At 45.9% G+C, this 18106-nt stretch overlaps 1 protein-coding gene across 1 annotated transcript; it reads left to right on the top strand.

Moving 5' to 3' along the window:
• Positions 1-746: 746 nt before the first annotated feature.
• Positions 747-7648, top strand: LOC133063957 (cytochrome c-like). The gene is made up of 2 exons (XM_061153892.1): positions 747-797; positions 7169-7648. Exons 1-2 carry the CDS (start codon positions 747-749, stop codon positions 7502-7504), a joined length of 387 nt encoding a protein of 128 aa, XP_061009875.1. The 3' UTR covers positions 7505-7648.
• The last annotated feature ends 10458 nt before the right edge of the window (positions 7649-18106 follow it).

Here is an 18106-nt window from a genome sequence, read left to right as displayed (position 1 = left end):
GATGAGCGTCAAGCCAATCCCAAAACGTTCGGGTTGACCATCTGGCCTTTTCAAACACCAAGAATCAGCCCGTGGAAGCTTTTCATCACTTGGGTGGAAGCTATCTCATCCCCCTAACCTCATTTGTCTGGAGGAGCCATGAATGTTCATATATAATCAGAGAGCTAGTTAGAAGGCCGAGAATGAAGAGATGTTAATTTTACCATTTTTAAGTAATTGTTCTTTCTTGTGTGTGTGTGTGTCTTAATTTTTTATTTTTGGTACTTGAAAACCTGGGCTCCCACTTAAAAATACTTCAAATGTTGAGCTTGAATCACAGTATGAACCTCAAGTTACAGGCTCATAATACAATTAGAACAGCTACTTATTATCTCCCATTATTGAACAAGATGCTCGTTAATAGCTCTCCCTATTCCTTCACGGTACCGTTCCCACGCTGAAAAATAAACATGAACACCGAGACCCAGGATGACTGAGCACTGAACCTGACCTCAGAGTGGCCAGCGGCAGCACAGTGGACATGACCATATCCAGCCTGGGGTCACCTCTCTGATCCTCTTGATCCGGGAGCCCTCACCCACCAGGCCATGTAGCGACATCCGAGAATGAAAGGCTCCACACATATTTTATCTGGTGTCATCCTCACCGCATCCTTGCAAACCGTGCACTACCAGGATTCCCCCAGCCGCAGATAAAGAGACCGAGGGTCAGAGAGGTCCCTTGACTTGCCCGGCAGAGCCAGAACCATGAGGCAGTGTCAGAACCAGGATCCAGACCCTGCTCTCCACATTGCCCATGTGGGTGACTGTGTGTGTGTGTCCCTTCCCACAAAAGAGGTACTCATCTGTGTCACCCCCTCCCCTCCTCCTGCTTTCCTGCTTCTTTTCTCCTCCCAGCGTGGGTGCTGAATGCAAGGAAGGGGGCCTCTCCTTAGGATGATGACAGATCGACTGTGCACATCTATGTGCTCGGAGCTGCTACCCAGGAGGGCTGTGTCTGCTCCCGTCTGGGCTGAAACTGTCTTCGTGAAAGAGCTGGGAATCATATAAATAGCTCCGGTACATGCCATCAGCCGCCGTCAGGCTCTGATGTTACCTTCCCCTCCCCTGAGATGACTCAGGGACTCGGGGAACAAAAGGCCTCAAAGTGCAGGAGAGTCCATCCCACGTCAGTGAGGATGCTGAGTCCAGAAACCATCGTCACTCTGCACCAGGGCTCGCCGCCTCTCGCCCCTCAGCCCCGGCCTGGCCCACTGTTCCTGCTTCAGAGAGAAGCAGCCTGCAGCGCCCGGCAAGGCCCGCTCCCCAGTGAACAGATGGGGAAACTGAGATCCACAGAAACTGCATCCCCACACCTGGAGGCGAATGTTGGGGTGTCAGCTGAGGCCAGGCTATGGTGCCGATGGTCTGGGTTAAACACTAGCCCAGATGTTGCCGCAAAGGGATAGTGTAGATGTGATGAACACGTAAAACCAGTTGACGCTGGGTGAGGGAGATTGCCCTCTGTAATGGAAGGACTTCATCCAATCAGCTGAAGACTTCAAGAGCGAAAACTGAGGTTTTCTGGAGAAAAGGGAATTCTGCTTCAAGAATCCAGCACGAAGCTTTCAGCCTGAGTATGCTGCTTGTTGGAGTTTTGCACTTGCCAGCTTCCACCATTGTGTGAACTCATCTCTTAAAATAAAAAAATACACATACTTAAAATGCATGTGTATTTAAATAAAGGTTTGTATTTTGGGGGCTTCTCTGGTGACTCATGTGGGGAAGAGTCCGCCTGCAATGCAAGAGACCCAGGTTCAGTCTCTGGGTCAGGAAGATCTTCTGGTGAAGGAAATGACAACCTACTCCAGTATTCTTGCCTGGAGAATCTCATGAACAAAAGAGCCTGGTGGTCTATAATCCACTGGGTCACAAAGAGTCAGACACAACTTAGCAACAGAACAACAACAACATAAAGTGTGTATTTATATTTATTTACATATTTAAATATATAAAAATATAAGTGTTAGTCACTCAATCATGTCTGACTCTTTGCGACCCCATGAACTGCAGCACGCCAGGTTTCCCTGTCCTTCGCCATCTCCCAGAGTTTGCTCATAAATAAAATGTATTTTTTACATATAAACAATTGGTTCTGTTTCTCTGGAAGACCCTAATAGCAGGTAAAGGCAGACAAAGCCTAGGACGGTAGAGAAGACAGGAGGGTCTACATGTGTGAAGCATGTTTTATGCGCCAGAGGCTCTTGCCCATGTGATCTTGTTAAAGCTTTACCCATCACCCAGAAAGGCAGTCTGCACCATTTCTCCAGATTCAGGGGACCCAAGTGACTTCCCTAGGGTCCCTGGCTGAGAATCAAACGTCTGCCTCCATCATTCATATTCTCCGCACACTACACTGTCAGCAGGAGGAGGGTACCTGAGAGTCTGGGCACATTATTCCTGTCCAGGAAGCCAAGAGGAATTCTTCCTCAAATTCTGCTATAAAAAGTCATTGGGGTCAGAAAAAAAGTTGAGCTTTTCTTAAGCTGAAAAATCTAGAAAACCCAACTCAAGCTTTCTTGAACAATAAAGAGAACATCTTGGGACTTCCCTGGTGGTCCAGTGGCTGGGACTCCGAGCTCCCAATGCAGGGTGGTGGCGGGGCGGGAGGGGAGGCTCGGTTCAAGTCCCTGGCCAGGGAACTGGATCCCACATGCCCCAACTAAGAGCTTGCATGTTGCAACTGGAGATCTTGCATGCCGCAAATAAAAGAACTCACATGCCACAACAAGGGGCTTCCCAGGTGGCACTAGTGGTAAAGAACCCGCCTGTCCGTGCAGGAGACATAAGAGATGCAAGTTCGATCCCCGGGTCAGGAAGATCTCCTGGAGAAGGGCATGGCAACCCACTCCAGTATTCTTCCCTGGAGAATCCCATGGACAGAGGAGCCTGGTGGACTTCAGCCCACAGGATCACAAAGGGTCAGACACGACTTAGCACATATGCTGCAACGAAAATCTCCTCTGCCTCAGCTGAGAGCCAGGGGAGTTAAATAAATAAATAAATGGGTTTTTTAAAAAATAAATAAATATAAAGGGAACATCTTGGTTCCTGTGAGGGAAACCCAGAAGTAGACTTTCACACGCTGGCTGAGAACGAGGGTGCCAACTGCAACAACAGATAGGGTTCCCAAAGCACCTCCAGGTGGCAACGTTTTCCGGCTCTACACTGTGGCCCCGGAGGCTTCTAGCTTTCATCATCTGAACTGTCAGCAGCTCCTACAGTCACAGAAACCACCCCCACCCACCCCCCCCCCTCTAGTTCTGAGCCTTGGGATTCTGACTCACTGGCTTGGCTCTCTTCTCTCTTGCCTGAGCTAATGAAGATGCAACTCGATAACGGTGGTCAAGAAAGACCCACACTGGCTAGGTTCAAGACCCAGCTCCATCACTTACCTGCTGGGGACCTTGGACAAAGCCTTCACCCCTCTGTGGCTCCATTTTTTCCATCTGTAAAATAAGGACAAAACAAAGCCTCGTGGTGGGGATTACATGGATAAACACACACTTACAAAATGCTTAGGTGAGTGACTAGCACACAGGACAAAGAATATGGAAGTGACTGTTAATTAAATTACTGGAGGGAAGTCCCTGGCAGGCCGGTGGTTAGGATTCTGCACTTTTACTGCCAAGGACCCAGGTTCAATCCCTGGTTGAGGAACTAAGATCCCACAAGCTGTGTGGCATGACCAAACAATAATAATAATAATTAAATTACTGGAGGAGGGGATTGAAATGTGCTAACTTGACGGGTGCACACCCTTAGTTGGAACTGGGATCAGCCCCACCAGAGCCACAAGGATTAAAAGAGGCAGAGCACGACTCTCCAAGAGAAAATGAATGTGCTGTTAACACAAAAAAGAGAAATGGAGGACAGAAAGGCCAAGACAGCAGCCGCCTAATAGCATGGCCCCAGTGAAACATCCGATTAGTTTCTTTCCTGTTGGGTACAAGCCTGAGGTCGAAACCACCTTAAATTGGAAAGATAAAAAATATCCTAATTACGTGCAAGAGTACAATGGAGCAGGTCGTTCTGTCCTGCTGTTACCCCTGTCTTTGCATTTCTGCCCGCTGAAAATGAAACCCGCAAAAATCAGGCATTTGAAACCTACCTTGGACTCAGTCACTCATTCAACAGACATTTAATGAGCCCTGGAGAAGGGTTTCCCCGAAACTAACAAGGCTTAAGCATCAGGGGCCCTCTCTCACTTACATGGGTCCCTTCCAAGGCCTTCCACCTAATGTGACGTTTGCAATTCTATATTCTGGTACCTAAAGAGGCCGCCACAACAGTAGGGGCTTCGGGCTCCACAAAATCTGAACTTGTCCCGCCTGAGCTCCGATTAAGTGGTAGGTACTACAGGTAAGGGAGCTTCCCCGGTGGTTCAGTGGTAACGAATCCGCCTGCCAATGCAGGAGACATGGGTTCAGTTCCTGGTCTGGGAAGATGCCCTGTAGAAGGAAATGGCAACCCACTTTCCATGGACAGAGGCGTCTGGCAGATTACAGTCCACTGGGTTGCAAAAAAATCATATACTACTTAGTGACTGAACAACAACAACTACACATACATGCATGTGTGTGCTCAGCCATGTCGGACTCATTGCTCTTTTATGTGGTGTAGCCCGCCAGGTTCCTCTGGCCATAGGATTTTCCAGGCAAGAATACTGGAGTGGGTTGTCATTTCCTCCTCCAGGGGATCTTCCTGACCCAGGGATCAAACTCGAGTCTCCAGCATCTCCTACATTGGCAGGAGAATTTTTTTTTTTACCACTGAGCCACCTAGGAAGGCCCCCCCGACTACAGGCACAGAAATGAATAAATGATTCTGCCTTCAAGGAGCGCCCTCTACTGACGGAGACTGAGAATGAGCCCAAGGATGATTTCCCAGGAGAAATATTTGCTGGGTATTCATTCATCCAACACTGGAGGAGGAAACGACAACCCACTCCAGTATTCTTACCTGGAGAATCCCATGGACAGAGGAGCCTGGTGGGCTGTAGTCCACAGTGTCTCAAAGGATTGGGCACAACTGGAGCTACTTAACCCAGCACATTTTTCCAGTGAACTGTACGTATTGAGCATTCCAGGATGAGAAGGCAGGAAAAGACTCTGCTGTTAAGAAGCTTATAATCAATCAGTCAACACCAAAAAAAAATAGTTTCTTAGAATAAAAAGGATAAGGAAGAATGAGTGGAGGGGTACTTTAGGTCACTGGTCGGAGGAGGCTTCTTTGAAGACAGAAGCTGGTATGTAAATACGGAGATGGAACAACTGTGTGAAGAAGGGGGGACAGTTCCAAGCAGAAGGAACAGCAAATGTCAAGGCCCTGAGGAAGGAATGACCTCAGTGACTGAAGGAAGAGAGAAAAGGCCAAGACAGTCAGCACGACGTGAGCCAATGGGGGACTAACAAGATGGGATCAAAGAGGTCGGAAGAGACTAGATTATGTAGGACTTCGCGGCCAGGTGAGGGGGTTGGCTGAGGACTTGCCTGGAAGCTCAGATGGTAGAGTCTGCCTGCAATGCAGGAGACCCGGGTTCAATCCCTAGGTTGGGAAGATCCCCTGGAGAAGGAAATAGCAATCGATTCCAGTATTCTCGCCTGGGAAATCCCATGGGCAGAGGAGCCTGGCAGGCCACAGTCCATGGGGTCGCAGATGTTGAAAGTGGAAGCCATCAGGGTTTCAGGCAAGGGAGTGACGTGCCATCACTAACATTTACAAAAAGAGCTCTCTGGCTGCTGTGGATGGAACCGATTGCTGAGTGAGCGCAAAGCCCAGTTCAGGAGCTTCTTCCTAACCAGCTGGCAAGCATCCTCAAAGTTTTACAATCTGCCGTTTTGTAACTGGTGGGGAAACAGGCTCTCCAGATGTTGTTGGCCGGAATGCAAAGGACACAACTCCAGTGGAGGCAGCTTGACAATCTCCAGCAAAGTTAACATGTGTATTTATCCATTGACTGACAATCCCACTCCTAAAAATCTGCCCCAGGACTTCCCTGGTGGTCCAGTGGCTAAGAATCCGCCTGCCATTGCAGGGGACACAGGTTCAAGACCTGGTCCGGGAAGATTCCACATGCCTCAGGGCAACTAAGCCCGTGGACCACAACTACCGAGTCCGCGTGCCCTAGAGCCCATGCTCTGCAACAAGAGAAGCCACTGCAATGAGAAGCCCAGGTACAGCCATCAGAGAAAGCTCTCGCAACCAAAAATAAAATATTTAAGATACAAATAAATAAATCTACCCCAAAATACACTGGCCAAGAGACAAAGAAGTGTGCATGAGGCGAATCGCTGCAGTATCACTTGTGACGGCAGAAGACTGGGAACCACGTATACTGGGGCATGAGCAGGGGCTGGATGAATTAATATTGAACGTGGACGCAACACCACCCACTACTCAGCTGCCAGAGGAAGGTGGAATGTGTTATAGTCTGCTAAGGAAGCATCCTCATGATGTATGATTTAATGAAAAAAAATCAAGGTGGAGAAAACTGTGCGTATTATGTTGCCGTATTGTGCTGCCTCTTTATTTATTTATTTTTTTGCCTCTTTCTTAAAGACGTGGAATATGAACATATTTTTTAATGGGAAAATAAATCAAAAACACGAATGGTTTGCTACCAGGGAAGGCAGGACACAGTTAAAATGGGGAAAGATAGAAGCTAGATTTCAATGAATAAATTGTGTAAATTTGACTTTATAACATTATAAATATTTTGCATACTACATTTTTTTATTCTAATTTTAAAGTTAATTTTTTAGGACTTTCCTGGTGGTCCAGTGGTCAAGAATGACCTGTCAAAGCAGGGGACACAGGTTCGATCCCTGGTTGGGGAACTGAGATTCCACATGCCTACGGGCAACTAGAGAAAGCCCATGTGCCACAACAAAGACACTCAGAGCCAACATTGCACAAATTAAAAATAAATAAATAAAATTGATTTTTTTAATTCCTAAAAATTGAAACAAAGCAGAATGAAACAAATGACATTCCTTGTACATTGAGTTAAAGACATAACCACATGGAAGGAAATTGTTCAAGTGACTTTCAAACATAGTGATTTTAAAACACCTCTAGAGAAAGCGGGGCGTTCGGCTTGCAAGCGGGAACTTCTCAGTCGCGCCCAGAGAAAGAGTGATTTAAAACTGGGTGATGTTGAGAAGGGCAAGAAGATTTTTGTTCAGAAGTGTGCCCAGTGCCATACTGTGGAAAAGGGAGGCAAGCACAAGACTGGGCCAAACCTCCATGGTCTGTTTGGACGAAAGACGGGTCAGGCTGCTGGATTCTGTTACACAGATGCCAACAAGAACAAAGGTATCACCTGGGGAGAGGAGACGCTGATGGAGTACTTGGAGAATCCCAAGAAGTACATCCCTGGAACAAAGATGATCTTTGCTGGCATTAAGAAGAAGGGAGAGAGGGAGGACTTGATAGCTTATCTCAAAAAAGCTACCAATGAGTAATAGTTGGCCACTGACTTATTTATTATGAAACAGAAGTGTCTTATGACTTTTTATGTGTACCATATTTAAATTGATCTCACACACTAGAATTCAGATCATGAACGGCTGATGGAATAATTCTGTTGGACAGTCCTGATTTAAATAAGATTGATTTGTGGCTAAAAAATAAATAAATAAATAAAACACCTCTAGTAAGATATATATTAAGGCCAAAAATAGCACCTCAAACTGTTTTTATTAATTAAATCATTGATGGCAGTCTTGCTATTGTTTTCCTGAGATAATTCTGCATGTGTTACACAATAAAGCAAATGAGTAATTATGTCGGTCCTTGGAGAATCAGGAATTTGGATATGGAAGAAAGACTTTGATATAAGATTGAACAAGTTAAGTAAAAACTTGATGGTCCTGAGTTTGAATGTGAAGTCTCAGTATAAACTCAAGATGTTTATTTTATTAAAAAAAAAAAAAGACACCTCTAGCACCCAGTCTGTGGTCTCTAAGTACCCTTCCCCTCCAAGGGAAGCCAGAGATCAGTGCATGAATGGCTGATTCCATGGTGGGGACATAAAACAGCAAAGAACACAGGCAGAGAAGTAAGAAAAGGAGATTGTAAATAGCTTCCAGTGAATGTGTGGAAAACCACGAAAGTGACGCCAAAGCCAAGAGAAGAAAGTGTTCTAAGAAGGTGAGAGTGCCGAAAGCTGCTGGGATGAAAAGTAACGTGACAGCAAACTGACCGCCGAATCTGGTGATCTGGAGACCACCAGTGGCCTTGGCAAGTGCAGTCTGAATGCAACAGCAGAGCCTGATTGGACAGGAGAGAATCCAAGGTATAAGCATCAAGGACACCAGCAAAATTAAAAGATTGTTCCAGAAACGTCTGATGAAATTTTTAAAAATAATAGTGACACCGCCGAAGAAACAGATCCAAATCCTGCCATCTGCACGCTCACCTCTAATAGGAACCTGGCATTTAGAAAAGGTAAGTGGGAAAGACAAGTTCTTTGCCTTACGCTCTTCATCAAAGTGCAGGCGTCATTTCTGCATGTGGAGATACTTAAGCACAGGAGCATTATCCTGGCTGCCCTGACCCACATGAGCCAGTGAGCGCCCCACCTCTGAAGGTGATCGAGTTAAGGAAGAAAGGTCAGGGACTTCCCTGGTGGTCCAGGGGTTAAGACTTCATGCTTCCACTGTGGGCGATACGGGTTCACTCTCCAGTCAGGGGATGAAGACCACACAGCATGGCAGAAATAAAGGGACAAAAAGGAAAGAAGGAAGATCATCCTTGAGGGATGCTCGAGAGGTAATCCAGCCTCAGGTTTTGAACTAGGGCTCTGTGAACTGTGGGCTTTCCAGAGATTATAGCCTAACAAACAATAGGAACTTAATAAGTGTTCCAGGCAGATCTATGGTGCTTCCCCGGTGTGCCTCCCATCTCCACCAGCTCCAAAATCAAGAGCCATGGTGTCTGCTTTGGGTTAAAAGACTCCCTATTTGGATTCCCATCCACGAAGCATCTCTCCAGGTATTTCTCTCCACTGGCTTCCCCTCCGCTCCATCTGCCAGCGTCCTCTGCACATTTCACTGCGAGGACGAACCATTGAAAAAACAAGCAGAGAGGCTTTTACTGTCACCAGCAACTGCACACGGCAGCCCCGGGCCCGGGTGCAGACTCTGACCACACAGGTTGCAAAGCAAGCCCAGAGCACATCTGTGCTTCCTTCTCCTGTTTACGCTCAGAGACGGAAAGGGAAAATGACCAGTTCTCAGGGTAGCCTCTGAATTAGCCAGGATTCTCCAGGGAAACAAAACTAATAGGATGTATCCAAAAATATGGGAAGATTTATTATGAGGGATTGGCTCAGTTACGGAGGCTGAGAAGTCCCACGATCTACAGTCTGCAAGCTGGAGGCCCAGGAAAGCCGGTGATGTAGTTCCCGTAGACCTAAGAACCAGGGGTCTGTGGAGTGAAGCTCTGGTCTGAATCTAAAGGCCTTGGTTAATGGGTGTGACGGATCTCATTGTGGGGGTGGCAACAGTTGCACAACTCGGTGAATTTGCTAAAAAAAAAAAACATATGTCAAACTGTACACTTAGAATGGATAAAATATATGATATGTAAAATATGCCTCGATTAATTTGTTGTTGCTGTTATTGTCAGTGTCAGGCAGCTTGCAGGATCTTATTTCCCCCAGAAACTGAACCCCGGCCACAGCAGTGAAAGCCCTGAGTCCTAACCACTGGACCACCAGGGAATTCCCAAGTTACTTTTTTAAATTATTAATTTATTTTAATTGGAGGCTAGTTAATTTATAATATTGTGGTGGTTTGGGCCACACATCGACACGAATCAGCCATGGGTGTACATGTGACCCCCACCCTGAACCCCCTCCCACCTCCCTCCCCACCCCCTCCCTCTGGGTTGCCCCAGAGCACCGGCTTTGAGTGTCCTGCATCATGCATTGAACTTGCACCGGTCATCTATTTTACATATGGTAATATACATGTTTCAATGCTATTCTCTCAAATCATCCCACCCTTGCACAGACCTTCTCCCACAGAGTGCAAAAGTCTTTTCTTTACATTGGTGTCTCGTTTGCTGCCTTGCATAGAGGGTCATCATTACCATTCTTCTAAATTCCATACATATGCATTAAATATACTGTATTGGTGTTTCTCTTTCTGACTTACTTCATTACGTATAATAGGCTCTAGTTTCACCCACCTCATTAGAAGTGACTCAAATGCATTCTTTTTTATAGCTGAGTCATGTTCCATTGAGTATATGAACCACAACTTCCTTATCCATTTGTCCCAAGTTATTTTTTTTAAGTGTCGGTGCCAAGAGCCCCAGTGGATAAGCTAGAAGAAATTCATAAGAATAGAAAAGAGATGCCCCTGGCAGAGGGAACAGCACCCATCAGCTCGGTGACAGCATCCCCAGGAGCAGTAGCTGCCCCAAATGTGAAGCCAACCTCCTGGTGAGGACACAGGAGTACCCTGAGGTCCCACTAAATGTTTAAAAGGGATCTGGGGCAAGATACCATCCTGTTTTATTATGTTGGTGGGAGAAGGCAAGTGGAGAGGGCTGAGTCACCACGACAACCTGGATACCATTTGTTCCAGGTTTAGAGTAACTCAGACTCATACTTCTTCTGCTTGAAAACTGTGGGGGGTAAACAATTGCCTGGGATATCAAGTGACCAGTTCTCTGAGATTGATTAGTGGTGACTGGATGGAGCATTGTGTTGCAATTGATTAGTGATGTCTTCTACAGATACAGGCGTAGGAGCGTCACTATGTGTGCTATTCATTTGCCAACCCTGCTGGGACAATCAGAATCACTGCCCTGGTACAAGAGGGAGGTGGCATAAGCCTGAGATACCTGGGGGATGAGGATAGCAGCATCCTGTCCTGGATCCAACAGAGCAGTACATCCATGATACAAAGGGAGCATCTGTGGTCTATTAATGCCTCTGAAGCCTAGAAGGGAATCTTTTTCCTTAGAGCTTTGCTCACACAAAGGAAGTGCTTTATTTTTTTATATTTATTTAATTTACTTCTCATTTTTGGCTGCATCAGGTCTCAGATGTAGCACTTGGGATTTTCAATGTGGCTTAGTTACAGTTCATGGGCTCCTCTCTAGCTGTGATGCACTGGTTCCATAACTCATGGGCTCAGTAGTTTGTGGCACACAGGCTTAGTTGGCCCATGGTGCATGGGATCTTAGTTCCCCAACCAGGAATCAAACCTGTGTCCCTTACTACGGAAGGTGGATTTGCAACCACCAAACCACCAAGGAAGTCCCAGGAAGTTCTTTAAAAACAAGTGATTCACTAAAAACCAGAACTTTAGGAGCTCTATTGACACAGTTAAATTGCCAAATTCTCATTTCCATAAAAGCAAGCAAAACTACAAAGCAATAAGTCTAGCTCCATTAGTGCAGTTGGGAAATTTTTCCCAACTCTTTATTTTTAAAATTTGTCATCTTATAGAAAATTTAATATAATAGGATAATGCGTACCTAGGTTCACCTAGATTTATCAGTCATTAACACTTTGCCACATTTGCTTACCTGTGTTTTGTTTCTTGCTGAACTATGTGAAAACAATTTGGAGCATTTCATTCCTTAATACTTCAGCATATATTTCCTAACAGCAAGTACATTCTCCAACATATTCCATGTGTAATAACACCATTATCACAGCCAAGAGCTTTAATATTATACAATAATGTTACCTTATATGTGGCTCATATTAACATCCTCCTAGAAACCCCGGTGATATATTTTTAGTAATATCTCAGTGATACCACTTTTCTTTGTTTAATCCAGAATCCAATCAAGGGTCATGTATTTCACTTAGACGTCATATCCCTTTAGTTTCTTTTAACCTAGAACAGCCCCACTGCCTTGTTTTAACGTTCATGTCACTCACACTTTTTCAGAGTCCTGGCTAGTCATCTTGCAGAAGGACCTCATCTTTTGAAAGAGGCACAGCGCTTGAGAAGGGCTTTAGCATTTCTAATTCTCTGTCACATAAAGAACTCCTCCCCACCTTCTGTCTGTGATTATGAGATTTCAGTAAGCATCCTATGCATGGCTGAGTTCATTCTGATTCTTCAGTAAACGATGGATTCAAGGCATCTATCTTTTCTCTACAGGTTCCCTTCATTAAACATGGTTGCCAACCACAAGGCAAGTTCCATTCAAAGTCAAGTCAAGGTCATCTGGCCAGCTACCACCTACCCAAAGAGGAGACAAGGTGCACCTAGGTTTGGGACTGTTGATACCATTTTGATGCCTTTCTAAAATAACCTTCTTGCTACTTTATTAATTCCAGTGATGTTTCATAACAGGTGACAGCTTTGCCCTTTAATTGTTGAGAGATCTTAATTTTGCACTGCTGTTTGCTGTTCAAAATGATTTACCTTGGTTCATAAATACTTGTATCTCAGGGACTTCCTGTAAAGTAAATTTATGAGCTGTGTGATGCACGTGTGCGCGCACACGCACACACACACACACACACACACCCCTCTAATTAAAGCAGTATCCCTGACATCAGACAGTTCATACCACCTTCACCATGTTAGGCAATATCTGTAATTACTTACTTAATATTTTTCTTTAAACCAACTGCTTTTCTCACCTCAATAAATAAGTAACTTTTCCAACAAGATCTTTTATCACTATTAATGGAAAAACTGGTATAATAATTACCATAATCTGCCATAAAAAATAAATACAATGAAAATCTAGCTCCTGGGGTCCACGGAAGGCTCTGCACCTGAGGATGGTTCTGTCTTGTTTAAAAGGAAGATCAGGGACTTCCCTGGTGGTGCAGTGGATAGGAATCCATATACCAGTGCAGAGAACATGGGCTTGATCCCCGGTCCGGGACAACTCCACGTGCCACAGAGCAACTAGGCCACCGAACCACAGCTACTGAGCCCGCATTCTAGAACCTGCGAGCCACAGCTACTGAGCCTGCACATCACAACTACTGAAGCCCGCAAGTTCTAGGGTCCCCACTCTGCAACTAGTGAGCCCAAGTGCCACAAATACTGAAGCCCAAGCGCCTAGAGCCTGTGCTCCGCAACAAGGGGAGACCCCACAATGAGAAGCCCATGCACCGCAGTGAAGAGTGGTCCCCACTCGCCACAAATGGAGAAAAGCCCACACATAGTGAGGAAGACCCAGTGCAGCCAAAAATAAAGAGCCAAGTAATTAAAAAAAAATAAATAAATGGAAGATCAGTAACAAAGACAGATGATGCCAGACCGAGACGTCTGGCTTTGAATAATCAGAGGAATGAGAGGAAATGTGAAGAGAAGCAATTTTCCACAACAAGATTTGAAGTTGCAAAATGCCAAGTCTAAAAATAAATAAATAAATAAATAAAATGCCAAGTCTAGAGACCACTTAGAATGACTTTTCATGCCCAAAGAATGGCACACACTCTTCACAGCAACAACATTTACAATAGCCAAGACATGGAAGCAACCTGAGAGTTGACAGGCATTATGTTGATACAGGTAATGGAATACTACTCAGCCATAAAAAAGAATGAAATAATGCCATTTGCAGCAACATAAGTGGACCTAGAGATTATCAGACTGAGTGAAGCTAAGTTGGAGAAAGACAAATCACATATAACTTATATGTGGACTCTAATGTTTGACAGAATTCACTGGCAGTCCAATAGTTAGGACTCAGTGCTTTCATTGCCGAGGGCACAGGTTCAATCCCTGGTTGGGGAACCAAGATCCCACAAGCCATGGGGCACAGCCAAAAATTACATGTACACGTATACATATACATACATATCTGTGTGTGTGTGTGTGTGTGTGTGTGTGTGTGTGTATATAAGCACAGATGAATTTATCTATGAAATAAACCCACAGACATAGAGAACAGACTTTGTGGTTGCCTAGGAAGAGGGAGATGGTGGAGGGATGGATTGGGAGTTTGGGATTAGCAGATGCAAGCTATTATATATAGGATGGACAAACAACAGGGTCCTACTGAATAGCACAGGGAACTATATTTAATATCTTGTGATAAATCATAATGGAAAAGAGTGTGAAAAACAATATCCATATATATGTAAACTGAGTGGCTGTGTTGTACAGCAGAAATTAACATAACGTTGTCAACCAACTGTACTTGAATTTAAAAAAAAAATTTTTTTTAAAGAAAAGTATACCATCCAAATAGGGTGTTTTTATTAGTTTCTGTGGCTGCTATAACAAATTACCGGAAAGTGGGCAGCTTAATACCACAGAAATGTATTCTCTCACCGTTCTGGAAGCCAGAAGTCCAAGGTCACGGTGTCACCAGGCTGGTCCCCTCCAAGGGCGGTGAGGAGGAATCTGCTCCACGCCTGTCCCTCCACAGCTGGGGGCAGCCGCAATCTCAGTGGCCCTCGGCTGGAGGGTGCAGATGTATCATTCCAATGGTTACCGAGTCCAAGCTCACTCTGCTCATGGCACAACAGGCCAGTAAATCAGGAGATGAAGTGTTGAGGCAAGGATTAGTGACTTTATTCAGAAAGCTATCCATGGAGATGGAGGACTAGAGTCCTAGAGCACCATCTTATTGCGGTCTGGAGACCAGTGTCTTTTATAGAACAGAGAGGGAGAGGAGGTGAGGATGTAAAGTAAAGTTAAAAAAAAAAAAAAAGGCCTTAAGTCTTGCAAAATATCTTCTGGCTTGGCCAGCCTTAGAGAAGGGGATGTGTTTGTTCCTTCTTCCCACGATTCACAGGTGGACAGGATCAGAAGGTCTTCCTGTGAGCTGAACAAAGACACTTTAACTTTCAGGCAGAGAACGTAGGGATCCCCGAGGCAGGCCATTGTGTATGCTTAAGGCTAACAGACAGCATCCTTTCCAAGATGATAGTAACAAAAGCAAAGGCAAGCAAAGGTTAATGTAAAAGAAACAGGATCCAACGTGGAGTTAGATTCTGTTCCTCCCTGTTACACACTCTTCCCCTCCATCCTCACATGATGTTCTCACCTGTTATCTTCTCCTCTTTCAAATCCACCAGTTGTTGGATTGGAGCCAACCAGATCATCCAGGGTGATCTCATCTTGAGATCTTAATTCGATTGCACCTGCAAAGAACCTTTATCCAAATAAGGTCCGGCTCAGCGGTCCACATCTTAGGGGTGTGGGTGGGGGGAGCTGTCAATCGGGACACAGCAGGTTTCCAACACCGTTACCCCCAGACAGGAGCAAATTGCATCACACACGAGGGACAACAGCTGACATTTACAAAGTGTTTACCACGTGCCAGACACTGTGCAGAGTGATTGCCACCCATTAGCTCACTTATCCCCCTCGTAATGTGTTCCACTTCAGCCTAGAAAAATGTGGCCATCATTTCCCCAGCCCGTAAGTGCCTGCCGAACAATGACATGGGAGTTAATAAGTGGGGGGGGCCATCAGAAAGGGGACGTAAGCATCATTCCTGCTCCTCCACAATCCATTCTCCTTTGATGATCCATAATTTGATCACTTTAAAAGAGGTAAGCAATAGAAAAAGAGGCATCGCTTGTATATCTTCTCCAAGGCTTTCATTCTCCTGGGGAAGAGGTTTCAGAATTCGTGGAGTTTGCCCATGGCAGGGTAGGGAACGATAACAAACAAATTTTTTTTTTTAATTCCAAGCTTAGGGATTTTCAACAACTCTTGGAGCCATGTGGAAATAATAGTAGTATTCCTTGCAGAGTATTCTCTTTTTTAAAAGATTTATTTTTATTTATGTGGCTGTACCCAGTCTCAGTTGTACCACCAAGGATCATCAATCTTCATTGCAGGAGGCCAGATCTTATACTTGCAGCATGTGAACTCTTAGTTGTAGCATGTGAGATCTAGTTCCATGACGATCTAATTCCATCCAACCTGAGCCCCCTGCATTGAGAGGGTGAAGTCTTTAGCCACTGGATCACCAGAAGTCCCCATAAAGTACTCTCATAAGCACTTTTTGGGCTCACTCGGGATGAGGTGGTTGGATAGCATCACTGATTCAATGGACATGAACTTGGGCAAACTCAGGGAGACGGTGTGGGACAGGGAATTCTGGCGTGCTGCAGTTCATGGGGTCACAAAGAGTCGGACACGACTCGGTGACTGAACAACAGGACATGTTCAATTCAACACCATAACAACCTCGTAGGGTAGATTCTAAAATAACTCCCCATTTTACAGATGAGGAAGCTGAGGCTCAGTGACAGTAAGTAACTGCCTAGAGGTTTCGAGCTAGTAAAGAGCGGAGCTGGGGTTTAAACCCAGGAATTCTGGCTGCAGGAACTCGTCTGCCCCACTGGGCGGTTCAAGAGCAGGGTACCAGGGAAGTTCTGTGCCATTAAGCTAGGAAGAAGTTATCAAAAGTCAAAAATTACTCTTCAAAAGCCAGTACATAGTCTATAAAGCAGTGGTTTTGTGAATACAACCGTAAAGAGGCATTTCTGAAGTTTAAGCTAAAACATGATTTTGTGTCCCCGCCCCTGGGGACAGTTGGCAATGATGGGAGAACAGTTTAGGCTGTCACTGTTGGAGGCTGGGGGGAGACGTCACTGGCGTCAAGTGGGAAGAGACCAGGGATACTGGTCAGCATCCAACAGCACAGGACGGCCTTGAGGCGGGAGGTAGACGCTCACCTCCACCCCCACGGTAAACCTACTGGAGATTCATTCCCTGTGGACCGAAATTCCCAGACGAGAATAACAGGACAATTAAATCAGGAGGCTGGGCCCTGCCCAGACCACGTATTTCTCATTCCCAAAGTCAGGACAACTCCCCGGCCACAGGTGCACAGAAAAGCTCCTTGGAGGTCAGAGAGGGAGTGATGTCAAGAGATGCTCTACCCACAGGCCTTTGCGGTAGAAACCATCTTGGTTAAGAGACGCGTGCGCACATGTGGGAGGATTCTGAGCTATACCAAATATGGACTGTGAACCAGACAAACCAAAATGATTGGCCAAAGGAAACCGGAAGGAATGCCCCGTAAAGGTCATTCAGACTACCACGAGGGTGTGGCTCAGTGACTCTAAGTCCGCCTGTGTGCCTATCCAACATGTACTGGTTTTTGTTGTTTTTTTCTCTTAATAAATACGTGTTTCACTACTTTCCATCTTCGTGGGAATTCTTTCCTGCAAAGCGGAAGGGCCAGGGCCCTTGTCCCTGACCGCTGGTCTAGGGGCTGAGATCTTGCGCTCTTCCTGCCACGACCCCGCCTCATATAACTGGGGAGACTGAGCTGTAACCGAGCGGGGGACATGCACACACGGGCCAGGGCTGGAGCGGTCAGGGAGCGCCCCTGCGCGCCTGACACCTGATTTGAGGCTGCACACCCCGGGAGAGCCGGGCAGACATGGGTCTCAGCTCCCAGGTGAGCAAATCCACGGAGAACTGAGCACGCCAAGACCCAGAGCTGAGAGAGAAGCCAGCGAGTGAACCAGATGCGGCTGGGAACGCAGAACACTGCTTGGCATCAGCTCTTGAGGACACGTGATAACAAACACCCGCAGGGACCTCAGCAGGCACAGTTCTGGGCACCTCGTGCCTATCACTTGATTTTATCCTTACAGCAGCCCCACGGGCGCAGTTTTATTACAAACCGCTTCTTCCAGCCCCTCCCCACAGTCTCCTGCCTACAGACCATTTTGGGAGAGCTGCCAAAGTTCCCCCTATGTGGTCACCACAAAGATAAATATTGAAAGTTCTGGTTCCCCAAGATTTTCCTTCCCAACATGCATCTCTGGTGCCACCGAAAATATTTTGACATCCGCTGGTAGCCGGTTCTAACGAGTACCTTTTTTTTCTTCCTCCTGCTCTACACTAAAATAAAGCACAAAGAGCAGATCTTGCTGGTTTGACTGGAAAGGCAGTGGGATAAAATGGTTAGAGCATAGCCTCTGGGCCAAACTGTGGCCAGAGTGTTAAGCCCAGCTCTGCTGTGTGACCTCGGATAAGCAGCTTTGCCTCTCTGTGCCTGGTTTCCCCCATGTGATATGATGGGGGCAAGTATTGTGTTGTCATGGGAATGAAATTACTCGATGTAATGAAGCAGAACTCAGCAAACCTTTGGGT

The sequence above is a fragment of the Dama dama genome, chromosome 10, assembly GCF_033118175.1.
Source record: "Dama dama isolate Ldn47 chromosome 10, ASM3311817v1, whole genome shotgun sequence".
Taxonomy (NCBI): Eukaryota; Metazoa; Chordata; class Mammalia; order Artiodactyla; family Cervidae; genus Dama; species Dama dama.
The sequence above is the reverse complement of the archived record's forward strand: the minus strand, read 5'-3'. Positions and strand labels throughout refer to the sequence as shown.